The following is a 16,096-nucleotide window of genomic DNA, read 5'->3' as shown; positions in this document are numbered from 1 at the left end:
AACCATGGCTTAAGTAGAAATTTACTCATTAAATTCACATATATTATTATTATTTTTTTTCTCTATTCCAATTTCAACAGTTACAATTATTGATACTTGCTACTGCTAACAACTAACCTTAATTATTTATATTTTTTAAATAGGTAAATTTTATTACTAAAAAAAAAAATGGCATTTATTGAAAGATTTAAAATGAATAAATTTATTAAACTACATTCTTCTATCGGTAATTTTATTATGTTAGATTATTATTATTATCGTATAAATAATAAATATCTACTAATTTTTTTAATTTACATTTTTTTTTTAGATATTATCATAAATAATGTTTCTAGTAATAAATTTCATGTATCTATAGTGCAACAATTAGATCAGAAATGGCGTAAAAAGTGAGTAAAAATTAATTACATATAACTTAACATTAGTGTAATTATTGATATTATTTGAAAATAATAAATTATTATCATTATATTTTATAGAAATAGATTAACAGTGAACCCGAATGCTTTTGGACCTCTAACAAATTGTCCAGATTATTCATATGCAGATGGAAGACCATCTCCATTTGGAGTAAGACAATTGGGACGAATTAATAAGCAAAGAAATTTTTTTGTATGATACTAATTATTATTTAATATCTATTACTACTACTACAATTATTATCATTATGTATAAAAATTTTTTTTAGGCAAGAATAGAAAAGTTATCTGGTGAAATTGATTATGCTGTTGAAAGATATAATCGAATACAAAATGAGATTGCAGAAAAAAGAAAAAATATAATTGATAATAAATTAAAGCCAAAAGGAAAAGAATCTTTACTAGATAAAACGTATACAAATGTTTAATATTTTTTTTTATTCATGTTTTAATTAATAGTAAGTAAAAATAAAAAAAAAATAGTTTCAAGTACATGAAAATAATAATTATTTATTTTTATTTATAACTAATTTTTATTGTCGAGCTATAAACGTTAGTTTATAATTTTTCGGAACTAGAGTTATTCCACAATCACCATTTAAATCGATAGGTTCATCGTCACTGGGAATAGATATTTTAAATTCTTTAATAATTGTGGAAATAAAAATAATCATAATCATTTTAGCTAATTCATCTCCAACACACATTCTTTTACCAGTTTGGAAAGGAATAAAAGCACACGGTTTAATTAAAAATCCATCTGGTGAAATAAATCTTTCAGGAATAAATTCATTTGGATTTTCCCAATAATTTGGATTCATATGAATTGCCCATTGTAATGGAATAATCATTGCACCTTTAGGTATATCATAATCACCTATTTTATCATCTACAATAGCACCATGTGGTATACCTACAGGAACAACTGTTTTTAATCTTTGAATTTCACAAATACTAGCCTGTAGTAATATTAAAGAACAACTATCTTCCAGAGTTATTTCTTGTTTATTTCCTACAATTGTTTTTATTTCTTGATAAATTTTTTCCTAAAATTAAAATTTATAAAATTGAAAATTAATTATTAATTATAAATATAAAAAAAAAAAAATAAATAAATAAAAGTTACCTGTTGATTCGGTAAAATAGCCATATAAAGTAAAAACCAACGTATTGTAGTTAAAGTTGTATCTGTACCAGCACCAAAAATATCAGCTAATAAATGATAATACTGTTGTTCAGTAAATGAACCAACATTATTATCACTATTATTGTTTTGTCTTTTTGTCATTTCATTGTAAAATGCCGCAAGAAAATTATCATCATTATCATTATTTAAATTATTTTTATATTTGTATTCATCAATTAACTTACGATAATACTTGTGAGTTTTTAATTTTCCATCAATAAGTGATTTCATTAAATTTTTATAATAAGGTATGTATTTTAAAAATGGCAAAAAATTTAAAGCACCTGCGACTCCAATATGTTTAACTCCTTCTTCTTGTAATTCACGTAGCCATTTCCAAATTTCATCGTTTTCATTATAAACTTTTCCAAATACTAAATTATTCATTATGTTACCAATACAATTATGTAAAATTTCTATTGGATCAATTCCATTTTTAACATTAATTATTGACTTATCTTTCAATTTCTAATAATAAAAATTATTTTATCATAAATTTATTTATTTATATATAAAAATAACTGTTTACAAATTTTTATTTATATTTACTTGTATAGCTTCATTTGTCAATTCTCTTATTTTTATTTCCATAATATCTCTTTTTGGTCCGTATTTAATCATTCCTAAGTTTTTTAAAGTTATTGATACAAATTTTCGTTGCTCTTTCCAAATTTCACCTTCAGCACAAATTATTCCTGTTTAAATAAAAACAGTTGAATAAAATTATCATAGATTACAACTAAATTAAACCAACTACTTAATATTTACATTATGATCATTTATAAATAACAAAATAAAAATTTAAAATGTATATATATTTATTCATACATAGTATTAAAATTTTACTAACCGTAACCATTCATTATACCGTGAGTTAAATAAAGAGGTGCCCTACCAGAAAATGCATCTTTGGCTAGTGCTTGACGTACCAATTTTGGATCCGATAAAACAACTGTATACACTGAACCCATTCTCAAACTATAAATTGCTCCATATTTTTCCGATAATTTTGTTAAACTTATGTGAGGCTCTTTTGAATTAATGCTTAATAATGATCCAATTATTGGAAATCCTCTTGGTCCCGGTGGATAATTTTTTTTTTTATTATTTTTTGCCATTACAAGTATGGAAATTAATAATAAAATAATCGTTATTAAACATAATAATAACATTATTGATTCTTTAAATTAATTAAATTTAATGTTTGAAGACTATTATGAAGAAATATAAAATAATTTAATTTTTTTAACAGTTACTAATAGCTGCTTGATTTACTTTAAAGAGAAAAAAAAAAAAAAAAAAAAAAAAAAATACCCAATAGAACTGATATGGATCACTGACGTTTTAAAAGTTAAATTCTTGATCAACTGATACAGAATAGTGGACATAGTTGTCGTTAGTCCGGGTTTATATATTTTACCTACTACCAAGTAAATAATAATAATAATAATAATTTTTAAAAAAATGTATTCACAACACTGACCTCTTGTGGCTTTTTTTAAGGAGCTTGTACTTACGTTTACCACGTTGACTAAGTATTTAATTTTTTTTATTTTATAAAACATAAAATTTTTATACTTTTTTAAAATTTATTTTATAAAAATACGTAATCTGTATTTATTTATTGTCAATATCATATACAATTATTGGAAAAAAAATTATAACTTTATAATTATTATCGATTATAAAATATATAATATTCATTAAACCAATCGTTAAAAAAAAAAAAAAAAAACTTTTTAGATAAAAATTATATTGTAATTATCGTAATTAATTTTTATTTTTAAAAAATGTCATTCGGCAGTCAGAATGGAAGTAATACCTTGAAACTATAATAAAATTAATAAAAATAAAAATAATAAAAAAAAAGATTTATTTTTCATATGAAATATAACTCAAATGCGGTTTTAAAAATGAATTTATATTGCAATTGGTATTTCACCTACACCACCTGCAAATTGATAAACAGCTAAAGATACTTGAGCAGCTAATTTTTCTACATCAATTGGATCCTGACACTCTGCGTACACTCTCACAATGTCTTCTGTTCCTGAAGCTCTGGATAAATAATTTATATGTATTATTATTTTGAATAATAATAGTAATAAAATAACATACCTAACAAAAGAACGGCCTTTTGGATAGTGAGATACTATTTCATCAATTTTTTCTTGTAATCCTATTGGTGAAACACATATTCTTTCTGCATCAGTAGTTTTAATGATATTTCTATCTTTGACTTTAACTTTTAATTGTCTATTTGGAAAATCTATATAACACTCCTTCCAAGTAACAATATCCCAATCTCTTGCATATAAAATTGTTTCAACTACCAACATGTCACTTAAAGCATCTCCAACTGTTTGGTTTATTATATCAATCAAGCTTGATAATTTAAGTACAGATTCACGTTGTTGATCTGAAATTCTGTGATAATAATAATAATAATAATTAATATTATTAATTTACTTAATGTATCATTAATATTTAATAAATAAATCTTACTCTTTATTCAAAGTAGAACTTGTAATCATTTTAATAATTTCATCTTTGAATATAACAGTACCGTGTCCATTAGCTTCAAAATATACTCCTATATCAAATTGTTGAGCTCGATGATGAAGATGTTTCACTCCAGTTTCCGTAAAAGCAACTGGTACATTCTTTTATAAAATAAAAAATTTGTAATATTAATTTAAATTTTAAATATTAAAAAAAGAAAATATAAAAAAAAAAAAAAAAAAAAAAAAAAAAAAAACATTTAATTATTATATAGTACCAAAACTTGAGTAACATAATTAGTAGATGCACCATTAGCATAAGCTGTTTGAACTAGACCCAATTTAATTGATAATCCACTTGCTTCAATAAGTTCTTTGAAATAACTAACTATCAAAATAGCTATTTTATCTCCATCAAGTAAATTAAATTTACTATTTTCATCAACATAATAATAAACAAGTCTGTCTGCATCTCCATCAATACTTGCACATTTTATATTTAATTTAGAAGGATTATTAAGAGGTGGAGCTTGATAAATTTTAACATAATCTGCTCCACACTGTTATTGTTTATAAAAAATAAATAAAATCCGTTGAATCGATAAATTCCAAGAAAAAAAAAAGTAAAGAAAAGAAAAACAAATTATATAGAATAATAATAATAATAATAATAATAATAATAATAATAATAATAATAATAATACTTTGTAATTAAGTTTTCCTGTTCCGTCATTAAAAATATTAATTGTAATAATATTATTTAGATGTTTTTTAAATTCTTTAGCCGCAAAAGCGCCTACACCATTTGCTGCATCGATATATAGTTGATTAGTATATGAATATTTTTTATTATTAATTTTATTCTCAATTGTTTGACTTTCAATAAATGCATTAGACAATTTATAAAAATATCCGTCTATTGTTGGTACACCATATACTCCATTACTATTTGTACAAACAACTAAATAATGTAATTGAGGTGTTGTTATTATTCCAAAATCTTTAACTGTTGCTTTTAAAATTTCAATTGGTTTAATAGCTGCTTTTGATAATGCTAAACCACTTTCTCTAGAATCTCTACCAATTATTACTGATGCAGATGAATTTTCATCAATATTTTTATCTTTTATTATATTTTTTATTGTCTCAATCAATTTTGTATCTTGTACTTTAGCTAACATTGTTGCAATCTCCTCCCAATCAGATTCTAACATTTCTCCAGCCGGATCAACTATTTTAATACCATTGTCAGGTTCTTCATTGTGGCTAGCTGTAATCATTAATCCAATCCCAGCACCATTAAAAAATTTTGAACGTAAAACTGATAAAATACCCATTCTATAAGCCACATGATTTAATAATTCGGCTCTAAAATAATAATAATAATAATAACAATAATAATAATAATAACAACAATAATAAATATTACAATAATTATTAACTTTTACCTCATTCGAAATCCTGCTGTACCATATTGTATATTTTTTAAATTGTTGTTAGGAAAACAAGTTTGTGAAATATGGTCAATCTCAGAGTAATCCATTATTATTTATTTAAAAAATCATCAACTACAATTAATTTATGTACTTTTACAAATATTTAAAGCAACAATAAAAAATTATTTAAACTTTTATAAAAGATATAGATATGTAATAGTTGAGAAAGTACAAAAAAGGAACCTAAAAATAAAAATATAAAATACGAAAGAGAAAGGTCTCTTGTGTTGTTCAGCTCAATTCAACTTCTCCAGCTTGTCATTTATTTCTATCATCATACAGATTACACGAATACAGGATATTTATTTATTTATTTGTTTATTTTTTTTTTTTCATTGATGGTCTGTTCAGATTCTCCGCTCGGCGCACTGGGGTGCTTGAAATATACCCGGGAAAGTTTAAATCCATAATTAAATTTAATTAGTGGAAAATAGAAATTAATGTTAATTTCTATTTATTAATGATCGATTTGAAATACTAAGATTTGTTTCACTTAAATTTAACTTTAATCAATACACTGATAATTAATATATTTTTTTTTTTAATTGGTAATTCACTTATTTTCCACTAATTAAATTTAATTATGAATTTAAACTTTCCCGGGCATATTGCAAGAACCCCAGTGCGCTAAGCGGAGAATCTGAACAGACTATGAGAGTGGAGCTAATACCTCCTTGTGCGAATTCCCACCTGGTGGCAGCATTGTCTGATTATCATTATGGAGGTAAATGCTACGTATGTATACTATATAGCTATTATAGATGTCAATAACAAAACAAAAAAAAATAAAAAATTGACTGGTGTGTAAATGACAGTAAAATTCTACAATACCAAAATTAGATAATACATGGCAGGATAATTATATTATCCCCAAAATAAGATAGACGAAATAAAAAATATATCCTAATACCCATAACGCCCATAGCTTACAGCTGCATTAAGAAAAAAAAAAAATGGTTGAAGACGGTGATGTGTAAATGATGTAGATGCTGCGAAATTTGTTTACTTGTTTTATTTATATACATATTATACATATTTTATTGTAAACTATCACATACTCAAAGTATGTACATGATTCGTATATTTAAATAATATATATATAGTTCTGTGGATATAAGTATTAATGAAATGTTTTAGTAAAAATACAAAAAAAAAATAATAAATAAATAAATAATAATTTAGAAAGTGTAAAACGCAGAGCATAAATATAGATCAAAGAGAAAAGAAAAGAAAAGATAAGAAAAAAAAAGAGCGTATGTATAAGAAAAAAAAATATTTAATTGTGATTAATATAAATAAATATTAAAAGAAATATAGTGCAAATGTTAAAATGACATCAGTAGATTCAGGTGTTGAGACTGGAAATGATTCCAATGATAGTGCACAAACCGAAAATAATCAATCAAATAATCAGACCTTTAATGATGTTGCTAAAATAATGTCTAGTACAGTAAATTTAGACAAACAGTTTGTTTTGACATCAAATCATAAACAACAATTAGAGTCAACAGCAGTACAAGCTGACTTAGAATCTTTAGCATCAGCGACGACAACCATTGATTGTCATTCTGATAATTTACATTCCTTATTATCACGAAATACATCAGGAGTTGTTGCTTTATCGGAACCCTTAGTAAACCTAATATCAAATGATTCACCATCATCTGAAGTAAATAGTATCATTTTTATTATTATATTTATATCTATAAATAAATATTATTTGTTTGATGATTATGATGATGATGATAATAATAATAATAATACACTTTTTATTTGTAGAAATTACAATTTAGAATGCCACCAAATTTTAGGATTACACCAAAGTCATTACGAAAAGGTAAAAATAACAATAAAACTAATCTCTGTTATTATTAAATAAGTAAATTATTTATTGTTTATTAGATGAATTAAACTTGAATGATAGTTTCGTTCCATATGAAGATATTAACCGAAAATATAAAAAAAAAATAGGTTTATCATGGTCTCCAATAAAAAAACCAAGACATCTAAAAAATAGTATCTATGGTTCATCGTGGGAGCGACAAATGCGATTAGCAGCTGCAACTAATAATATTGAATTACTTAATAGATTACTTGAAAAAGGTGTATCACCAAATAATCACGATGACTCAGGACGTTCTCCACTTCATTTAGCATCTTGCAGGTACATTTCTTATAATAATAATTATTATTTTACTTCCAGTAACAGTAGCAAACATATATTATTGCTATTATTTTTTTCTTTTTTTGTTAGAGGTTATACGGAAATAGTTAAACTTTTGCTTGATTATGGAGCTAATCCGAATCAAACTGATTGCATAGGCAATACACCATTGCATTTGGCTGCAGTTACAAGCAAAATATCTGTGGTAACATTATTATTAAAAGCTGGAACAGATGTTTTATCATCAGATCGTCATGGATATAACCCTTTACAGTTAGCTCAAACAAAACTTCGAATGTTGCAAAATTGCCATGGTTCAGATATGAATAAAATAAAAGATCAAGTTCATAAAATTGTCGGTATGCTTTTGGCTTATTTACAGAAACAAAAAGATGTCCGTCAACAAATTGAAACACTTAGTTCTTTTTGCTCAAGAATTACACTGTCTAATACGACTGATCAAGTTCAAGATGATTTAAAAGATTTACTTGCTAGTATCGATTCATTGAGTTTAACAAATTAAAAATAAAATATATACACAAATATTTTTTTGTTTTTTCTTCTAAAATAATTGTACAGTAGGACCTCGTTGTTGGACTATTAGTTTTTCTCTCTAACTATGGCGATACCTGGCTTATAAAAAAGACAGCAAATAGTCTTATAACCAAGTCCGACTGTATTTTTAACTTATTATTATTATTGACTTGTAATCGATTTTCATAAATCATATATACAATAATATTTATGATACGTATTTTTATTTTATTATGTTTATTTTCCAAATTTTATTTATCTTTCATAAATAAATTATCATAATTTATATAGATTAACTAAAAGCGATAAAATTTTAAAATGTCATATTTAATATATATCAGTATCATATTTAAAACAAAAGTATGAATATTTTTTAAGATACTTATTTAAAGTCATCAAATTAACAGTGGATTATTATTATTATTATTATTATTATTATTATTATTACTACTATCACAATAAATACTCAATTTTGTATTTAAAATAATTATGATAATAATACTAGTACTGTTTTAATAGATATATATATATATATATATATATATATTATGACTAATTATACTCTAATATTTTTGTTTTGTTTCAAATTTTTTTCTTCAAAAAAGTAAACATAAAATATTATATTATTTTGTAGTTGTTTTACAATAACAAAAAAAATGTAAATATGTAACATGTAATTATTTTACATTGTGCGTTAACATAAGGATAACTGAAAAATCAACATAATACATTTCATATAGATATTGTAATAGAAAAATAAATAAAAATAACAACAAAAAAAGTAAATATTTAGTTAAATCATATTACAATGAGGTTATATATAAATAAAAAAAAATAATAATCACCATTGATAAATTTTATTTATTTATACATAATAATATTGTTTTACATTAAATAGGACGGCAGAAGCATAACAATACTAATACTTGAAAATAAAATTTATAAAATTTCAATAATTAATAATAGTATATATATTATAATATTTAGACTATTTAAATTGACATTTAATTTTAATAAATTATATATTTATTTAATAAATTCGTCAATAACCAAATTTCATTTTTAAGCTAACTCAAAATTAATAATGTATTGATAATAAATTTAGTATGTGAATTGAGTACTCAATTTAGTATATATATATATATTTTTTTTTTGAAATCTATTATTTTATCTACAAAATGAATAATATAAATCATATATGATTATCAGCTCGATGATTAAAGTACAATATTTACAAATATAAATTTTTTGATAAAGATATTGGCTTATTAAAATTAAAATTGATACCATATTATTTATCAATATGATATTGGAATATATGTATTTTATTTATATTATAAATATTATCAATAATAATAATAATAATAATAATAATAATAATAATAATAATAATAAATTGATGTTTGAATTTAACCATTGTAAAAATAAATGTAAATATTTATTACAATATTTTTTACGAAATGCCATAAATATTAATATGTGTGAGCTTAGAGAAACTAAAATTCTACTCAAGGTTCTAGTCAAGGACTCATGACTGTTGCTAAAGATGAAAAGATCTCGGCTTGTAGCGGACCATAATCAACTTTTTCTCCATCAACAGTCATATTACCAGTCACACTTGTTTCTGGTTCAATACGAAATGCTTTTACAGGAATCATATCTACTCCGTTGCTAGCCAAATGAGTACCAGTATTTAAACCAAGAAGGAACTGTAATAATAATATACATATGTATATAGAATTGATTAAAATTATAATCTGCACATATACCTGGAGAAGATTAGTTCGTGTAATACCAGCTTTAATAATTAAAAGCCATATTAAACCATCAGCAAGTTTAGCTCTAGGAGCAATAAATCCATCTTCACCAATATGCGATTGATAACTTGCATGAACTGCTACAAATTCACCTTAATAAAAATAATTTATTATTTTAAGTTGTAATAAAAATAAAAATAAAGATATATACATTAATTGTTGATATAATACCTTTTATTTGTATCCAATCATTTGGAAGTTGTGCGGTCAAAGCTGGAAGACTCGAAGATGGTCCATACATAATTCTATTATATACAGTATCAGGATCTTCACCATCTTAAAAACATCTTACATTAAAGTTGACTATCATAATAATATTATAATTATTTATTTTATATTTATATAAATATATATAAGATTAACCTGGTGTTAAACTACCACTATCTTCCATACTATGATAACTAGAAGCAGAGCCAGTACTGTAATATGTTGATTTTCTTGAAGTTGCTGAATAAAAACTATCTAATCGAGTACGACTTTGAATTTCTGTTTCAAGTGATAAATTTTCACCCACGACATCATTATTATCATCGAGATATATATCACCAATATCACTTGTTACTGAGTCAAGAACATTATGGTAACTTTTTGATTCTTTAACGCCGTCACAATAACTAATAATTTCAATAATTATTTATTAATAAATAATAATAAAAATAATAATAAACTATCAATTAATATAATACTCAACCGATCAAGATTATCGCCATAACTTTTTGAGTGTGTTATTATGTCATTATTATTTTTTACAATATCAATATTATCATTATCATTGTGATTTTTAGTGTCATATAAAAATCCACCATTTGTTTTATTATTTTCATTAATTACAGTTTGTGTTGATACCTTATTATTATTATCACAAGGTAAATATGAAACTGTTCCTTTATAAATACGAAGACCTATAAGTCTGGCTATACTCCAAATAGTAAAACGTTGCCCACCAATGGCTCTGAGTCTTTCACTCTCGATGTCAATGTCCGCAATTAAACCCCAGCCTACTGATAAAAATGAATAAAGAATCTGACTTGTTGTTTCAATTCGTACTAAATCAATTGGTGTATATTTATTTTTTACAACTGATAATGCACTAATAAGCATTGGATTTGAATCATAAGGTTCTCTGCAATAAGAAAAGAAAGAAAAAGAAAAAAAAAAAAAAAAAATTATTAATTATTAATTATTAATTATTAATTATTAATTTACATAAAATATTATTATTTTATTTAATAATATTATAAATAAATAAAATTAACACTTACTGTTTTTCATATGCTATTGACTTAGCTAAACCATTGCCAGATCCGCACGGAATTATGCCAAGAGGAAGCTCCTCTAATGCACGTTTCCAATCTGATCTTCCTAAAAGACCATTTATAACTTCAAACAGAATCCCATCGCCTCCAACACATAATATCCCGTTCCATTGATAAATATTTCTTATTCTTACAAATTCTCTCGCATAATTTGGATATTTTGTAATGTAAACCTCATAAAGTTTTTCTGCTTCAGATAATATAGGATGAATTCTTCTTTGAAATGTTTCCCGACTTCTCCCTGGTCCAGACTTTGGATTTAAAAAGACTAAAAGTTTTTTTTCTTCACTCGAACAAGCTATAACAAAAAAATTTTACTATATCTATATATTATACAATTTTACACAATATTTCATTAAATGATAAAAACAATTAATATTATTGTTATTAAATATCATTCAAATAATATAAGAATATATCTACTTATTATAATATTAACAATTATTATTTTTAATGGATTTAGATTGGACGTTTATTATGTAGATTATATATATATATATATATATATATTATTGGCTGGTATAGTATAATTGACATCTTCAGAACGGATTCTTTTTTATTTTTAATATGTATAAGAATGACAACAACTTGAAAAACTTGGTCGTTAAAGAGTAATTAACGATTGATATTTACTGCAATATACTTACCAATAAAAAATTAGGTATACTATTTATGTAAATGATAAATTAATCAAAAATATAATTAAATTAACATCACAAAGGTCACATCCCAAGAGAATACCCAATATATCTGTATAATAGATAATACATAATATGAAGATACGTTCTCGTAATACATATATTGTAACAGTTAATCTGCTACGTTTTTAGCTATTAGTATAGCTTAGGCCAGTAATCTTTCATAAATTTTTAAATATAAAAGTACGCTCAATTATAAATTAGTGGTTTGATCTGTACAAGATTATTAAATAGTCATTTTGAAAGTTATTTTTAACCTCTTGTTTGAAGGAATTTTCAATAATTTTCATCTTCATTTATATTGATATAATATAATATATTTTTCGTGAATGAATCTCATAGACAACCTTGATGATGTAATATATATGTATATATATTATTACTAAAATAAACTTTGACCTTTTAAACTTTACGTCATCATAAATATTTACCACCGTACGTAAATAAAATACATATATTTATGTTCAGTTATCATCATAAGAAATTATTGAATGATTAGATTAATTTATATTATGTAATAGTCGTTTTTTAAGCTATCTTAATTTTTCTGAGATATAATAATTAACTATTTTTTATTCAATACTTTTGTACAGAAAAAGGATAAAAAAAAGAATATATAAATATAATACATGATTGAATATAAAAATTAAAAATTAAATAGTAATATAAATCATAAATTATGCATTTATATACGTAAATAAACCGTTTTTCCTCTTAAGATCAAACGTATATACTTATTATTTAACATAAAATTTAATACATTATATATTATACGTATACTCTTACGTCATAATAGAACAATACCGAGAACGTATTTTTCCTGACTAGCTTTATTCTTGTATTGCAAAGTTTTGGTAAATCAGCAGCCATCATATTATCATATGGGATATAATAATCAATAGAAGAAAAATAGATCAAGACAGTAGGTATATGAATGTATGTGTGAAAAATATTATGCTGTACAATAATAGTAATTTTAAGGGGAGTCTGGATTTTTTTTTCTTTTTTGTTTCTCTCTTTATTATTCTCAAATGAACCAATAGGACTATTATTGTTGTACTTAAACAGTGAATAAAAACTTTTTTTCCTGGATTATTAGATACCTGGAGTATACATATTGTATTATTTTAAAGAAAAAACTTTTTTTTTTTTTTTTTTTTTTTATATTCATATGTATTTGTATATATTAATTAAAAAAAAAACATCTCGAAATAAAAAACTTAATTAGTTAATTAAATTATGTAAATTAAAATATATGATTTTTTTTAAATTGAATTTTTTTATTGATAAAAATAAACGGATGTAATTTAACAGAAGGCTAATACTTTAACTACTATTATTTAATTTCATTTAATTTATGACAAATCAAAAAAATTATATTAATTTTCTTTTATCCAATTATAATTAATAAACTATCAGTGGCTGCCAATTATATGTACATATATTGTAATGTATATGTGTAAATGTATTTGTACAAGTTATATAATATACATACTAATCATCTTCGTGTCGTGCTAATCGCACACACGTGTTTATATATGTATCTGTTGTTAATATTAAATTTTTAGTTTTGCAATTCTTGAAAAAATTAAGTTTATTAATTTTTTAACGCAATAAATAATTTATCACCCTTTTTTTTTTATTATAAAAGAGCAATAAAATCATTAGAACCAATATTGTAATGTCGTAGTATATATGTATGAAACTAACTATGTAGTGTGTTTTTTTTATCTGTTTTGGCTCATACGACAAGAGATAAAAGTCCAGTTTGATTAAAATTCATCATTAATTCTTTGTATTTTGATTTTCTTATTATATCTAATAATGGCATTCAATTAGCTACGTCATATATATCCAGGTGGTAATGTAAAAGGTAAAAAAAAAAAAATGAAATGTATGTAAAGCTTTTTTTTCGTTCACCCGATTGGCTAGACAGCATAAAATTATTCATACAATTATATTACATTAAAATGAATATATGAAAAATGACAGAGGTGAAGTGATGAAAAAATAATTATAGTTATATATATATATATATATATATATATACCTTTTAATAAAGAATCTAAATTTCCGTGAGTTGGACTCATCAAATTTTTTGGTATTGGAATTTTTTTAATGAGACATTTAATAGCAAGTCTCCATCTACTGGCTTCTCTAAGATTGTCTTGATATTTATCAAAACTACGAAATCTTAGTGTAATCGTTGTGCGTTCACGTCTTAGAGCTCCTTTAACACGTGGTTTTTTAAGCGTATAAGCATAGATATATAAATATGCAGAAGTATCAAGTTCGTCCCAAACATTATATGTTTCATTAACTTGAACATCTCTCATTTGAGGCTTTGAAATAGTTGGACGACAAGCACAACTTGCACCATTTCGACGTTTAGATCGCATACACTTACACCCAATAATATCACCAAGAGAAATAGTCTCTATTTTAGTTGCACCATTACTTTCTTTTTCAAGACTTAAGCCTTTTTCTGTCAATTTTACTCGATAATATGTATTTTTTTTTGATGTTATATAAAATGTTTCCTCAAGTAAAGCACTCGATCGTAATTGTGATGACTCTTGATCCATTATATCTATTATATTTATATTAATCACCGATTATTTATTAATTTTTAATTTTAATTTATTTTAGCGGGAAATGTTAATATAGTGTAATTAAAAATAAAAATAATAAATTTTATAAACGCATTGCAGTCATAATAATTTAAAGGTAGAAAAATTTATGTAAATTGTAAAGAAAAATTTTTCATCACTTGACGAGTTAATATAATACATTTTCAAAAATTTATTTTCTGATAAGCTAACACGTGATATCATTCACAAAAGTAATACATACATTAATAAAAAAAAAAAAAAAAAAAAAAAAAAAAAAAAAATTTGTACACTGTAATGAATATAATCACTTGTGATATACTACTTGAACTAAATCTCAAAGGGGTGCAAGGCACTTTTTAACTATTCTTGTTTTTATTTATTTTTTTTTTAATTATCATCAGATATGTACTTTCTATAATATTAAACTAGATTCAGAGTTTGTATTAATAAAATTTATAAAACCAACTTTAAATTTTAGTAAATATATAATATCATCTCATGAGATATTAAATATAGATGTATAATGTCACATAATTTATTCTCAACTTTTAAATCAACACAAATTATATTACTCAAGTAAAATAATTAGTAAATTAGAATGTTTTTTTTTTTTTTTACATAAAGGAAAAAAAATGTAATCTTTTCTCATGGGCTTCTTTTGTGTTACTACAAACTGACTCCAAACCAAACTGCAAACAACAACAGCAGTAGCAGTAGCAGCAGCAGCAGCAGCAAGTACAAAAAAAAAAACACACACACAGAATATTTACTGGAGAAAAAAAATCAAGACAATACAGACACTACAGATCACACATCATTTTTTATTTACACTTAGTGTTTAGCTGTATGTATAGCAACAGCCATCTATGCTTATTTTGTGATCTTACATGTTTTCATAAATATGTATTTCTTTTTAACCGGTTTTATAGAGATATTAATATTAATAATCACTTAGACATAATGTAAAAGTGTCGTAATCTAGTGAATATAAACAAAAACTTAATTTTACATGTGAATAATATGTATCTAATTTATAATATTTATTTTTTTAGTTCTTACCACTGACAATATCGCCGACAGTATATCTTCAGTAAATAACAACTCTTAAATTGCGGGAAATTTTAAACTAAAACCATTTTTTTTTCATACAAATAAAATTTATTATAAACACAAAAGTTAATAATTTATTAAACAATCTATTTGTTTATTTATTTAAATGAAAAAAACAATCAAGTTTTAATTTGGTGAGTTTGTTGATACGCTTATTATTAATTAAAATAACAACAAATTAATATGTGAATAATACAAGCAGCGCTGTCTGTATTGTCCAGATAATTCTATTTAATATTTAAA

General features: G+C 23.6%; 5 protein-coding genes across 10 annotated transcripts; 2 read left to right on the top strand and 3 right to left on the bottom strand.

Annotated features, from left to right (window-relative positions):
* Positions 1-60: 60 nt before the first annotated feature.
* On the top strand, positions 61-911 carry LOC103570704 (39S ribosomal protein L52, mitochondrial). The gene is made up of 4 exons (XM_014442404.2): positions 61-226; positions 311-389; positions 480-612; positions 689-911. Exons 1-4 carry the CDS (start codon positions 169-171, stop codon positions 845-847), a joined length of 429 nt encoding a protein of 142 aa, XP_014297890.2. The 5' UTR covers positions 61-168; the 3' UTR covers positions 848-911.
* LOC106693066 (cytochrome P450 306a1) lies at positions 910-3,067 on the bottom strand. Of its 3 annotated transcripts, none has more exons than XM_053739174.1 (5): positions 2,920-3,067; positions 2,456-2,679; positions 2,155-2,300; positions 1,546-2,073; positions 910-1,465 (listed from the first exon to the last, which is right to left on the bottom strand). In XM_053739174.1, exons 1-5 carry the CDS (start codon positions 2,991-2,993, stop codon positions 953-955), a joined length of 1,485 nt encoding a protein of 494 aa, XP_053595149.1. In that variant the 5' UTR covers positions 2,994-3,067; the 3' UTR covers positions 910-952. The 3 variants fall into 3 exon arrangements, with proteins under 3 accessions (XP_053595149.1, XP_053595150.1, XP_053595148.1); XM_053739175.1 differs by lacking the exon at positions 2,920-3,067 and having other exon boundaries at positions 1,546-1,631; positions 1,791-2,073; positions 2,456-2,910; XM_053739173.1 differs by lacking the exon at positions 2,920-3,067 and having other exon boundaries at positions 2,456-2,910.
* A 394-nt stretch (positions 3,068-3,461) lies between these two features.
* On the bottom strand, positions 3,462-5,921 carry LOC103570706 (phosphoacetylglucosamine mutase). Its single transcript, XM_053739172.1, has 6 exons — positions 5,555-5,921; positions 4,811-5,474; positions 4,385-4,666; positions 4,111-4,268; positions 3,724-4,032; positions 3,462-3,663 (listed from the first exon to the last, which is right to left on the bottom strand). The coding sequence occupies exons 1-6, from the start codon at positions 5,647-5,649 to the stop codon at positions 3,525-3,527; spliced, it is 1,647 nt and encodes a 548-aa protein (XP_053595147.1). The 5' UTR covers positions 5,650-5,921; the 3' UTR covers positions 3,462-3,524.
* Positions 5,922-6,314: 393 nt separating this feature from the next.
* LOC103570707 (ankyrin repeat domain-containing protein 54) lies at positions 6,315-8,516 on the top strand. Of its 2 annotated transcripts, XM_053739102.1 has the most exons (5): positions 6,315-6,855; positions 6,943-7,271; positions 7,382-7,439; positions 7,505-7,766; positions 7,857-8,516. In XM_053739102.1, the coding sequence occupies exons 2-5, from the start codon at positions 7,041-7,043 to the stop codon at positions 8,287-8,289; spliced, it is 984 nt and encodes a 327-aa protein (XP_053595077.1). In that variant the 5' UTR covers positions 6,315-6,855; positions 6,943-7,040; the 3' UTR covers positions 8,290-8,516. The 2 variants fall into 2 exon arrangements, with proteins under 2 accessions (XP_053595077.1, XP_008546756.1); XM_008548534.3 differs by having other exon boundaries at positions 6,315-7,271.
* A 949-nt stretch (positions 8,517-9,465) lies between these two features.
* On the bottom strand, positions 9,466-15,723 carry LOC103570708 (sphingosine kinase 2). 3 transcript variants are annotated; one of them, XM_008548535.3, is made up of 8 exons: positions 15,631-15,655; positions 14,182-14,721; positions 11,380-11,731; positions 10,809-11,240; positions 10,481-10,731; positions 10,289-10,393; positions 10,070-10,209; positions 9,466-10,009 (listed from the first exon to the last, which is right to left on the bottom strand). In XM_008548535.3, exons 1-8 carry the CDS (start codon positions 15,638-15,640, stop codon positions 9,821-9,823), a joined length of 2,019 nt encoding a protein of 672 aa, XP_008546757.1. In that variant the 5' UTR covers positions 15,641-15,655; the 3' UTR covers positions 9,466-9,820. The 3 variants fall into 3 exon arrangements, with proteins under 3 accessions (XP_008546757.1, XP_053595105.1, XP_053595106.1); XM_053739130.1 differs by having other exon boundaries at positions 9,467-10,009; positions 15,210-15,723; XM_053739131.1 differs by lacking the exons at positions 14,182-14,721; positions 15,631-15,655 and adding an exon at positions 13,627-13,985 and having other exon boundaries at positions 9,469-10,009.
* Positions 15,724-16,096: the final 373 nt, after the last annotated feature.

This window comes from Microplitis demolitor, chromosome 5 (assembly GCF_026212275.2).
Source record: "Microplitis demolitor isolate Queensland-Clemson2020A chromosome 5, iyMicDemo2.1a, whole genome shotgun sequence".
In the NCBI taxonomy this organism is placed as follows: Eukaryota; Metazoa; Arthropoda; class Insecta; order Hymenoptera; family Braconidae; genus Microplitis; species Microplitis demolitor.
The sequence above is the reverse complement of the archived record's forward strand: the minus strand, read 5'-3'. Positions and strand labels throughout refer to the sequence as shown.